This window comes from Cryptomeria japonica, chromosome 6, assembly GCF_030272615.1.
Source record: "Cryptomeria japonica chromosome 6, Sugi_1.0, whole genome shotgun sequence".
Taxonomy (NCBI): Eukaryota; Viridiplantae; Streptophyta; class Pinopsida; order Cupressales; family Cupressaceae; genus Cryptomeria; species Cryptomeria japonica.
The window spans coordinates 495,654,880-495,667,950 of NC_081410.1; the positions used below are offsets into that span (position 1 = coordinate 495,654,880).

General features: G+C 37.9%; 1 protein-coding gene across 2 annotated transcripts in view; it reads right to left on the bottom strand.

The window, feature by feature from the left end:
- The window catches only part of LOC131052753 (uncharacterized), a 204,757-nt gene that overhangs the window by 12,530 nt on the left and 179,156 nt on the right, over positions 1–13,071 (bottom strand). For both annotated transcript variants that reach the window (XM_057987346.1, XM_057987347.1), the window contains exons 5-7: positions 4,129–4,167; positions 3,624–3,694; positions 3,347–3,461 (exon numbers count right to left, since the gene is read on the bottom strand). In XM_057987346.1, the coding sequence (XP_057843329.1) occupies positions 3,347–3,461; positions 3,624–3,694; positions 4,129–4,167 (225 nt within the window). The remainder of the gene's footprint in view (positions 1–3,346; positions 3,462–3,623; positions 3,695–4,128; positions 4,168–13,071) is intronic.

Here is a 13,071-nt window from a genome sequence, read left to right on the forward strand (position 1 = left end):
ATATTATGGATGGACGACTTAGGAAGGGAGAAAATATTAATTTTGTCCTAAGTTTTTTTGGGTGAATTATTTCACCTTCTTTTGGATGCCAAAGTGCAATTTCATGAATATTATTTTTTAAGCATTATATTTATCAAAAGTGGCAATATGGATGAAAATGTGCGAAGTTATAATGTTTTTATGTTGCAAAGTGTGGACCAAGGGAAAAGTTCGAACTTGAAGACTAGGTGGTGGATTTTCATCTTGGGTGCCATATACTTTAAGGAAATGAAATGAAATAAATCACCAAATGTGAGTAGAATGAAATGACATGTGATTTGGGCGAATTTGGAGGCATTTGCATTTGAATTTGAATTTGAATTTGAGCCTTCAAAATCTATAAATGAGAGGGTTGGGCTTCTCATTCATCATCTATGAAGAAAATTATAATGAAGTGCTGCCAAAATTTGGAGTGAAGCTTCGGGGAATGCATACCTCCTAGCTACCGCTTGGTTTCTTGCTTGCAATACAACAACTAATTGAGCTTGCGACTGCTCTTCATCTAGAGGAGTAGATTTGAGGAACAATGTTGCAGATTTGTGTGTCAGTTTCAGATATTTTGGAGTTTTTTCTGAGTGTTCATGTTGCTGGTCGCGATGTGTGTTGAAGCGTGTTTTCGTTCGTAGCTCCTTGTGTGTGTGTCAGACCAATCTGGGTATTCACTCATTCATCTCCTATGTCATAGATAATCCATCCTGTAAGTTTTCGTTGGTTTTCTTGGAGTATTGAATTTTACTATGCAAGTCGAAGTTTTCTGCTGTAAACGCCTTATGTTGGGAGTGCTTTGGGTTGCGTGTTGAGTGTTTGGGGTCATATTGCTGCTGTTTTCGAGTTCATACTTGGTCGCTCAATGCTGCTTGTTGGTTTGGGTGTGTTCTTGGGTGAATTGAGTGGGTTTTGAGTGAGTTAGGAGATTTTTGGTGTGGATTAGTGTTGCTGGTTATGCTTTTCCAACCTGCTGTCATTTATATCAGATTTTCGAAAGTTGGATTTTGGGTGTGTGTTTTAGAGTGTGAGTAGATTGGGTGGTTAGGTGATGACTGGAGGTGTTGTTGCAGTTGTCAGCTCATAATAAGCACTTGATTATCAAATTTTATATTTATTGTAATGTTGGTTAGTAGTACTAACAGCAACATTTTGGCTTTTTGCTGTCCCACTGCATAAGTGGAAGAGGCTGGCTTAACCGCCTATCTTAGATTAGTAATATATCTTATATTAAAAAATCATTGTAATGAATTTGTAAAGCTGATTAGTAGTACTGACAGCTATCTTTCAGATTTCTTATTGGGTTCCCACTGCATAAGTGGAAGAGGCTAGCTTGGCCGCCTATCTTGAGTTTGTAATACTGTCCTCCCGCTGAATAAGCAGTGGAGTTGATATTAATTTCCATTTCTTGTCCTCCCGCTGCACAAGCGGTTGAATGATTGCATTCTTCAGTTCTTTGGCTTGTCCAAGTGATTGCATTGTTTTAATATCCCGCTGTATAAGCGGAAGGGGCTGGCTTGCTGCCCGAAGATTGTAATCATTTTCAGATATTGGCATCTGATGATCCCCTCAACACTGTATGCTCTCACCCTCCCAGATTGGGCTCTCGATGATCAGAAAGTGGAGGGTTACTTTCAGCAGCATTTGGTTTTCATTTCTTAACATTAACAAGTGTTTTGTTGAATGTATCTTTGTGAAAAAATTTAACGGGGATATTACACAAAAGCACAATCAACAACATATCTAGTGGTCTCAACATACTCATTATTAATATCTCAATCAGAATGGGAAATCATAGGTACTGAGTGCATATTATCCTCCATGGGAATGGAGTGCAACTCTACAATTCTCTTAATAGATTATCACTCAATAGCACAAGTATCAATACCTACAATGCTAAGCTCGTCTTTAACTAGATCGGGAACAATATTTGCATGATGAGTAGACAAACTCAACAAACTTTCATACTAATTATCAACAATATATGTAATACTAAGTTTATTATTAATTGAATCAACAAAAACATCCGCATTAGGGGTAGACAAGCTACGATTTAAAATGGTGGATTGGACTCTCCTATAAGGTTTTAACAATAAGTAAGCCTTAGTTTGCCAATTTGAATGATATATCCACCAAAATGCATATACCTTGTTGATTTTGTGGGTGGATCTCCAAAATAACATTGTTTTGTAGAATGTGTGTGTTGATCACATGTTAGACATGGCTGTAGTTGAGAACAATCATCGGACATCCACAATGACAACATGTTTGGACTTGATGGGTTTTAGTGTAAGTTATTTTGTTTGACCTGGAAACTTGTCAATTTCACATGGCTAACCAACAAGTGAAAACTCAACTTATCTGCTGTTCAAAATACCCCTAGACACAAATTTGAAGTTTGGAATATTTTGGTATATGACAATTCTTTGTTGGGTTTTATTGTCACTCCCAAACTCAAACAGTATGTGGAAATTGAACAATAGGGGGCCTAGTAGGTATTGTAGCCATGATGGGTCTTGACAGCATACTTTTTTCTTTAGACACAACAACATTGTTCTATGAATAGGAGGGGGATAAACACTTTTCTTCAAGGACTTTTCCTTTACCAACCTTTGATTTTGTATGACATAATTCTGGTTTGGAGGTTTCTACGATAAAATCCAAGTATTATCTGTTTCTTTGAATGTTTTTCATTGTTGTTTGCACAATCAAACTCACTCGTAGGAGAAATCAAGATCCTTCTAATCAGAGCAATTTTGGCTATTCTTAATTTCAATAATATACAGAGAGAGAGAGAGAGTTTTACATTGATTCTTTCTAGTTTATCTATATATTTATTCTCACCGCACTTCCATACTCGCACATATATTTATAAGTTAGTCTTTTCTAGCCTTCCCTTCTAGGCCCTTGGATCTTATACCAGCTTTCCTTGCATCTATTTGGTTATCTTAGTTTGCTACTATCCTCTCATTTCTCCTCTCCAACTATTTCATCCTGACGATGGATCATAAAGTATTGATTAAAAATTGTACACAGCCAAAACTAGAAATATACCAAGCCATTCAATAATATGTTCAATATTCCAGATCAATAGTTCAGACCAAAACTGTCCTGCTTTCATTTTGTACCTCGAAATGATCAAGCATTCACCTAATTGAAAACTAAGTCTCATCCATTGACTTGTGTCCTATATTATATGTTTCTTATTCCTAAAAAGTTGTTAAGATTCCCTGAGCATGAAAATAAAAACCATATCATATACCGTTGAAGATAAAGCACTTTAAAAATCTAGTAGCAAATCACTAGGAGAAAGTGCACTTACAAAAATCACTGGGAAAAAGTGTATTTGACCTTCTGGCTTTGTCTGCCTCTCCTTAAAATACACAAGAATTGGGAAGCTTGGCCACCAAAGCTCCCAATTTATAAATGTTGAGTACCTGCAGATTCAAATTCAGACAGACGTTAAAATTCTTAAGCATTCAGTACTACACAACAAAAATCTGTAAATCATTCTTCAAAATGGTCTCTAATTTTATAAATATTTCTATTAAAATATCAAAAGCTTGTTTTCAAAAGAATTTATTTTTGGAAGCACATACTTCCATTGATTTTTTCCACCGACAAATACATTCTCACCAGACTCTTTAAGCTGATCTCCCACTTTTACTTCCTGTGTAAGAACACCTGTTACAACAAGATCCTGAAAAGCCATATTGCAAAACTAGTAGCATATGCTTTTCTTAAATTCAATTTGATGGCAAACCTTTAGTAGAAAGAACAAATTAAACAACATAAGATATTTCTTAAGATGCTGCAACAACCACCTCAATGACTAGAATTGAACTTGACAAATTGTTTTTTTCTCATCCTTTCATCCAACCATTACCCAATTATGCCACAGCTTGACAATTGAAGATAATTGTAACAGAGGGAACTTCATTTCTAGTTTAATTGCCAACAAATGGAACAAATATTGAAATCAGATAAATCTTATATGAAGAGCTTGTGATATTGTAAATTTCGATTAAAGAAAATAGAGTTCAAAATCCTTGTTCAAATTATTTATGATCATTGTTGAACAAACTAAGTACAATGCATGCATACCAGGGCCTCATTATCAAAGACAAATCTCACTCTTGTAGTCTGCAAATCATTGAAACAGATGTGTTAGCTGCAATTGAACATACAATAATTCCTTCACACATATAAGACTTCACAGAGAAGAAACTTAGTAAATAAGAAAGACGAGAATAGCAAAAAAATGAAGTGTTTCTCCAAGTTTTTGGGACAGTGGAATGACAGGACAGGTTTCTGGGATTGTCAAAAAAAAATTCAAAATGTAGGGATGTTGTGGGGATGGCATACAAAATTGAATAATAAAATACAGAATTGATCTCACACCACAATAATCAATCAATTATAACAATAAGTTATGAATTCTATATTCGTAGATTGTTTATTCAAAATCTTGGGGTCATTACTTGCATTGCACCACATATATCACAATATGTTGCCTTGGGAATCCTTGTAATCTTTAGTTGTTAATGAAACATGTTTTAGTTTTTGGTCAGTTTTTTCCTATGTAATGTCCCCTACTAGGAGGCTGCATGTTTCCCAATATTTAACACACATTACTATGCATTATTATGCTTCAATTGTAATATCCCCTTTCTAAAATAAGATTTAATATTAAATAGTAATAATAAATTTAAATAAAATAAAAATAAAAAATATAATTTAAATTAAAATGTAACATAATTAAAATATGAATGGTCAAAGGACATGAAATAGAGATTTCAGATTTCTAGATTTCAGTTGATCATCGCATATATGAACTTATAGAGTCTACTTTTAAGGACATATCCAGATATATATATAAAACAGCTGTGTAAAGTTGCTTCGGCAGAAATTGTGCTACTGTGTAAAGTTGCTGCTGTGTAAATCAATTATATTCCATGACATTTACCCAGTGAACAATATATTACTCCAACATGATTCATTTGAGACCATTATATCCAATCGCTGCAGAGTGGTATCAATTGGTATAGGAGACAATGTCTGACACAGTTTCTGACATAAGAAATTTGTCTGGCTTTTCCTCTAAACTGCAATACATAATACGTGAAGCCTTATCAGCATTTATCTGGAGTCCAATTAAGACATCGCTAGCAGTTAATTAAAATTAAAAGGGAGCGATCAGTCAAAAAGGGCAAATAGTGGTCAAGACGTAAACAACTACGTTACCCCAAGTTTCCGGGACGGGGGGACGGGGGGACGAGTTACCGGGACGGCAAATTTTTTTGCCAAATTTGGGGACGGTGGGGACGGGGGGGGACAGCAAAAGGGGACGGCTATATAAAATATAGGGAAAATTTAAAATATATAGGAAAATTCTAAATGTTCATATGAAAACATGGATAAAGCATGCATCTATACATTATATTCATATGAAAACATGGATATAGCATGTGCATGATACTATGAAAACATTTTAGAATGCAAACATCAAACATACAACATTATCAATAGACTCAATACTCAATATGCACTCATAATTCAGAATTTCAATTCATTCACATTGTCAATATGCATATCATAATAGATATTAAAGAAATAACATACATAATGGAGCCTAATCAGACTCGGAGGTTAAATTTCACTACTTCCATCAGCGCAGTTTTCCCCTATATTTTTCAATGGAGGTTTGGGGGCAACGCCCCCAAGTTGGGGTCAAGGGGCATCGCCCCTTGTAGGGTCGAGGGGCAGCGCCCCACGAGGCCAAAAATACTTTTATTATTTTATATAGGCATTGGGTGTTATTTTTCTATTGGCAAAAAACCCTTCATGAGATATTTCACTCCCTTAATTATGCAAAAACATCATTAAAAAAAAATTGAAAATACGACTTTTTTATTTTAATATTTTTCCCTAGCCCTAGATGTGGGGGACGTCTAGCCGTCCCCGGGACGGCTGGGACGTCCCCGATCCATCCCCGGGACGTACGGACGTCACCCACAGCTAGGGAAGCCGTCCCCCCGTTTCGGGGACGTCCCCTGGCCGTCCCCAAGTCCCCGAAACGTCCCTGGGACTGGGACGGGGGTTTTCAGGTAGGGGACGAGTCCCCGGGTTTTGTAGGTAAACAACAGTAATGGCTAGTCAAACAAATAATAATTAGGTACTCTAAAACGGTGCGATTCTAGGATTGATGTAACACACATTTTGATTAAGAAAATATATTATGCATGATGACTAATTCAGAAATAATAAGTACTTTATTATATCCAAAAGGTGCGATTTAAAAAGTAAAAGAGTTGACTCTCCCATCATGAAGGGATAAATAGGGGAGAGATTTATTTGTGGGGGAGGGGGAAATCGATGAGATCATATCAGAACTGTTATTAAGTTACAGGCAGTAACATCCTCGTTCTTGGTGATATGCATGGGGATGTGGAGGGTGGGGATCAGTGTCTCGAGAATCTTGAGGGACAGGGTCTCAAGATAGGGTAAGGGCTTGGAGCTGTAAACTTTGAGGGAACCTATTGTATTTGGTATCTAAGCGCTTTCGTAACCTTCACATCCTCTTCTTCCTTAAAAGTGAAGTAGAAACAAAGTTTGACACTTGCATTAAGAATTATGGATGTATGATAGATGAGCAAGTTACTTATTAATAAATTAATTGATTGATAGAATTGTCTCCTAATCAATTTAGTTTTAAGTCATAAGTACATTGAAATAGGTTAATTATGGTTAAAACAGGCCTAAACCTAGTTGGGGACATTACAAATGGTATCAGAGCTTTGATCCTACCATCATGTAGGGTAAAACATGAAACAAGGAAACATTCTAGTTAATAAGAAGGAAATGTATGTATTATGTGTATGCTTCGTGTATGCTTTGTGTCTTTGTACATTCAAGTGTATACTTCGTGTTTTCATTGTGTATGGTTTGTGTTTGGCTCTTTATTTTTAGTTAATCTAGAATATGAGAATAAACTAAAGTGAATCAGAAGATATGAACTTATATTTGAGGTCATAGATGTGAGACAAGCTATTGTGCAAACTTTGGGTCAATCCAAATCAATTTGATGCGATTACAAAATGATCTTGTTCCTCCTCTCAGAGTGAAGAGAGAAAACTTGTTTAAATTACAAACCTTGCAATTCATAAATCTGGGTCATTGGATTCAAATTTGCAAGTTGAGATGATATCAGAGTAACGCAACAGAAGATACTCATTTGAAATTGGTATTGCTCGAGGGTAAGCAATTTTGGGAAGGGTGGACTGTAACATCCCCTTTCTAAAATAAGATTTAATATTAAATAGTAATAATAAATTTAAATAAAAATATAAATATAAATATAATTTAAATTAAAATGTAACATTATTAAAATATGAATGGTCAAAGGACATGAAACAAAGATTTCTAAATTTCAGTTGATCATCGTATATATGAACTTATAGAGTCTAGTTTTAAGGACATATATATATATACGTCGAATCTGCCAAGGTAGTGTTGTGACCATTTCACACATCGCCCCATTTAAATGGGGACCCCCTCTTTTTTTTTCGTTTTTGCTCGCCTTTCGCTTTTCTTTTTAGGGTTTTGGTTTAGTTTGTTAGTTGTCTGGACTAGGGTCAAGCCTTAGGGTTTCTGTTACTATGTTTTCAAGCCAGAGTCCAGTCCAATTTTGAATTTGAGAGCTTCCTCCCGAGGGATGCAATTTTGGAAATAAAGTGAATTCGCCAGAGGCTAAGTAAGTTGGTCTAGTTTCAATTGGGATTTTGAGTGCAACTCTGAAAATTTGTCTAAGTGTTGATGATGAGTGTTTGATTTTCGTCCGATTGAGTAATTTTGACCAAATTTTGAAAATTTTGATAATTGATCCCGAGCATTGGAAATGACTTGTTTTTGCCTTGTGAAGTGATTAAACTCCCAAAATCTTGATATTTTGGCCTATAGGAGCAAAATCGCTCCTGTCCCTCAGTGAAGGACCGGAGCTTATTTCTCAAGATTTTACTGTCTTTGCAGGATCAAGACAAATTTTTGACTGGAAATGATAAAGGGAGGCATGATCTTTCCGTTGAATATAATTTGAAGAATTTCACAAGCATGGAAATGTGCCAGGAGCAAAAATCGCTCCTGTCCCTCAGTGAAGGACCGGAGCTCAAAATCAAACATTGCCTTGTCCTTGCAGGATTCGAACAATTTGATGATTTGAGGAGATCAAAGGAGATATATTTCATCATTTTAATATAATTTGAAAGCACAAACATGAGGAAAACTTGATCTAGAAGCTAAATCGCTCCTGTCCCTCAGCCAGGGACCAGGGCGAAAATCAGTGGTAGCTCTCGTCCCTCTCCCAGGGACCAAAGCGAAATTCCTCATAAGGCAAAATTTGAGCAAAGATCAAGTGAACATTAATTTTGAGGCAAGTAAAGGTGGCGTGACGAACTCGTTGAAGACAAATTGAAGATTACAAGACACCAAAGTGAGGCCCATATTGGCCTAGGCGCTCCTGTCCCTCAGTAAGGGACCAGAGCGATTTTTGCCTTAGGTCAATTTCTCACCAAGTTAGAATGAACTCCAAGGCAAAGATGAATGAAAGGGGGTATTACAAGACCATTGAAGATAATTTTGGAAGTTAGCGAAGTGTGATGGAGCCTATAAGTGAAAATTCGCTCCTGTCCCTCAGTCAGGGACCAGGGCGAAATGGTAGCTATCTTGCCTTCCACCCAAATTCAAGTCATTCCAAGTCAAAGTATAAGGTGGCAAGGACATTTTGAGGTGTCTCAACGAAGAACGAAGTCGCAAAGACCGCCAAGGATGAAGGATTTGCACTAAATGCCCAAGTTCGCTCCTGTCCTTCAGGCAAGGACCAGAGCGAAATATTTAAATGTGTCCAAATTTAAGTTACCATTCACATTTTAAATGTTTGAAAGGAAGTAAGGGACATCGTTTTGCACTTTGAAGGCAATTACAAGTTAATATGATGAAGGAATTGCACTATATGCTCAAGTTCGCTCCTGTCCCCCAGTCAGGGACCAGAGCGAAATTTCTATGAAGGCTTAAATTTTGAATATCGATCATGTTTCAAGTATTCAAGAAGGACCAAAGGACATCGTTTTATATTGTGAAGGCAATTGCAAGTTGATAAGAACAAGGATGCGCCCAAGACACCAAAGTTCGCTCCTGTCCTTCAGTGAAGGACCAGGGCGATATTCACCATATTGGCCAGTTCTTTCAAAAATCACGCTAAGTCAAGGACGTACAAGGTTGCACAGGGTCAAAGTGTTCTTAAGAAGATGATATGCGAGGAAGTTAAACATCAAAAGGTGATCAAATTGAGCCAAGAAGCTAAATCGCTCCTGTCCTTCAGGCAAGGACCAGGGCGATTTTCATTAAATCTATCATTTTCCTTCGAAAATCATGTCAAAGCAAGATTATATAAGGTTGAAAATGTCATTTGGAAGGCAATGAACATGAAGCAAAGGTTGAAAGACGGCAAATTTAGACTAGAGCACCAGGTTCGCTCCTATCCCTCATCAAGGGACTAGGGCGAAAATCCTTCAAACTTCAAATATGCCTCGTAAAAGCCAAGTAAAGCAAGCGTGGAGTGAAAGACTAACGTTGTTACTTCCTCATGATGAAGATTGGTGATCGAAGAAGCCAAGGTCAAGGAGAAAACATAAGGTTCGCTCCTGTCCCTCACCAAGGGATCAGGGCGATATCAACCTCAGGAGGCACTCATCCACAAAATCAAGTCGATCAAGCTCGAGATTCCTTGCAAAAATGCCAGTTTCAACGTGAAGATTGTAATTTTGAACGTCAAAGGTAAAAGAATCAAGGCTAAAATGCAAGTTCGCTCCTGTCCCTCAGTCAGGGACCAGAGTGATATGGTTTGTATCTTTCCACCTCTCCAAGTTGGCGCTAAAACATTTTTGAATTTTATTAAATGCTAAAAATCGATAAATTTAATTAAAGATGGCATTTAAAAATAGAGCAAAGCATTTATTAATTAATTTTTGCCTTTTAAAAAAAAAAATCGAATTTATTAATTAAAAACGAAGGCATTGAATTAATTAATTATTAATTTAAATAATAATTAATTTTGGGGCGCTTGAATCTCTTGTTTTTACAAAAGTCGGCCTTTAAATTTATTTTAAATTTGTTTTTAATTACCAAGTCGGCCTAAGGTAATGCATGAGGTGAGCGCCTATAAAGGGAGGTGTTTATTTCGTTTTCAAATCATTATTCAAACATCCTTCACATGCGATTTGGAGAGGTGCGAATTTCTATTCTAAGCAAGGTGCGAATTTCCATTCAAAGGAAGTGGTGCAAATTAGAGTTGAGCAAAATTGCAAAAGACTACTTCAAAGACTCCAAAGGTGGCGAAGTGCTAAGTGGACGTTCATTTGAAGAGAGATCACGTGGAAAAGCTTCAAACATTGAACTTTGCCTAGGCGATTCTCTTTATTTTGCATTTTAAAGTTAAGCTCTTGAGTGAGGTATGGCGTTTTCTTCTTGTTTTGTTTTAAATTTTTGATCGTCATAGCTTGAAATTTTTGAATTTTGAAATTTTGAATCTCAGTGGCTCAATCGTTTTTTAGGAAATGATAACTCAAGGACTTATCATGAAGTTTCCTAAAATTAATATCTAATCTATGTTATACATTGCAAAATCTAGTTTCTTATTATGAAATGTTGTGTAGGTATGGCAACCCCGAAGGCGGGAGCATCCACCAGTCGTCCAGCTCTCATGAAGGAAGATCAAAAGACCAAAGAAGTGGAGACCAAGATCGTGTCTAAGTGGAGCAACATTGGAGATACCAACTTGGGTAACTTCAGTACGAAGAAGTTTCGAGAGGTCCCTTACATTGGCAAGCCATCACCTGTCGCCAAGAGGATAATTGAAAGTGGCATCATTAAGGCGGCCGGCTTCCCTCCAGCAGTACAGTGCCATGAGTTGATGATTGAATGTGCTCGTCATTATGATCCTCAGTCCAGAACGATCGTGTCCAAGGAAGGAAACACTTTGGTGTATCTTTCAGAGGAAGCTATAAGTGAGGCTTTCCATCTTCCAGAGCACAGAGATATGGTCTACAAGAGCATAGAAGGAGCCAGGTCCATGTACGAAGATGATCCAGATGCTTGCTTAAGCATCATCAACAAGAGCTGGTTACTCAAGAGTCCTCCTCGCCTGAGCAAGATACCGAACACACCACATAGGATCGATTTCCAGGAGGAGTACAGAGATTTGATTACAATGCTCAACCGAGTCACGGGAGGTCCTCAAGCCTTCTACTTTGAGAGGTGGATGTTCTACTTTATCCAGGTGATAGTTCAGGGAAAAGGAACAATTCATTGGGCTAGAATGATTAGCCATTGCTTGGACGTACAGTTGAGGAGACTCAAGGCTACCAAGTCCTTCCACATGAGTTCATACGTCATCTATGCCTTAATCAGGAGCTTTGAGTACGCAGGACTACCTCACAGAGGAGTGATTGGAAGAGGACCCGGCGAGGTCAAAGTTTGTGATTCCTATGTCCACTTGCATCATCCGCCAGGAAGTAACTACAAGTTAGTTAATGATACCTTCACAATGAACATCACGAGGACGTTGCAAGGCGGGATTCACAACAGATTATCTCAGGATGCACAGGAACTAGTAAAGAGGTACGGTGCTTGGTTTATCCAATTTCCGAAGTTTACTTATATCAGAGTTCATGGATGTCCTTCACCTCCATACATGTTGCCGAGATATCCGACAGACAGAATAGTGTTACTTGAGGTAACAAGACAGTTGGCAGCTTATGCGAAGGCATTCAGACACAGACATGGAAATGGAGTTCCTGTACCTATCATCTTAGGCAATTCAATTGAGGTATGTCCTAATGCTTTAGCCATGGATGACGCAGAGAAGGAGTTAGCTTTGTATTCTTTTTCATTCTTTGCTTTGAGAGAAAGCTTTGATCCACATGGATATATAGAGGAGACAGTCGGTAGGAAGTTTAAGCATGAATTTCAGATAGAAGATTTTATGATGAATCTCCTAGACGATCTTGAAGTGAAAAGAAAGATGCATTCTAGATTGCCTTTGGATTTCATCAGGAAATGCAAGATTTACAGAGTGGCCGACCAAGCTCAGGACAGTGGCAGACATCTCCAGTCATCCTATGACCGAGAAAGCAAATCAGTAAGGTTAGATTGGAATGAGCCCGAGGTCGTGGATCTAGATGCTTTGATGGCTCCAGTCTTGTCTTGTACTCGCAGATGGGTTGATGTGCAGCATCAAAAGTTGAGAGAGCAAGGCATAGCTATGACTTTCACTTTGGAAGAGAAACCAGCCGAAGGTGGAGCTAGTGTAAGCGAAGGTAATCCTAATCCCAGAAATGCAAGTGAAGGCAACCTTCGAAGTGCAAGTGAAGTCGATCTCCATCCAAGAGGCTCGAAGAGAAAAGAGAGACCTGAGAAGAAAGAATCTTCCAAGAAGAAGCAAGGGGCCAACCGAGATCGTTCATCCGACACATCTTCTCGACAAGAGAAGAGGACACTTGAAGTGGAAGATTCTATGGAGTCAATGGTACAGAATGATAAAGAAGGACAGACACCAGGTGGATCTCTTCAAGACAATGAGTTGCATGAAGATGGGGAAGATAATGAAGTAACATCTCCTCCCAGAGAAGAAGAATTGCTCAAGGAAATACAGGTTAAAGAGACAAGATCTGCCATCCCAGATTGGTTGAAGGAAAGATTAACTAGGGTGATCGTGATTGAGGACGAAGACAATGTAATTGATTTGGAGAGCCTTGTCGGACATTCCCAGGAAGTGACAGAAAAGAGGAAGGCTACCAAGATGTCCAAGATGATTAGAGATGAGACTGGATCCAGAAAGTTGCAGATAGCTACGCCGGCAGTGGACAAGTATGAAGGTGAGATCCTAGCAGAAGAATATGATATAGAGACATTTGAGCTAGGTCCATCCACAGCCGAGCAGACACTAGATGATGCCACCGATTCATTTGAGGCCTTGAAAGACAAGCTTAGGGA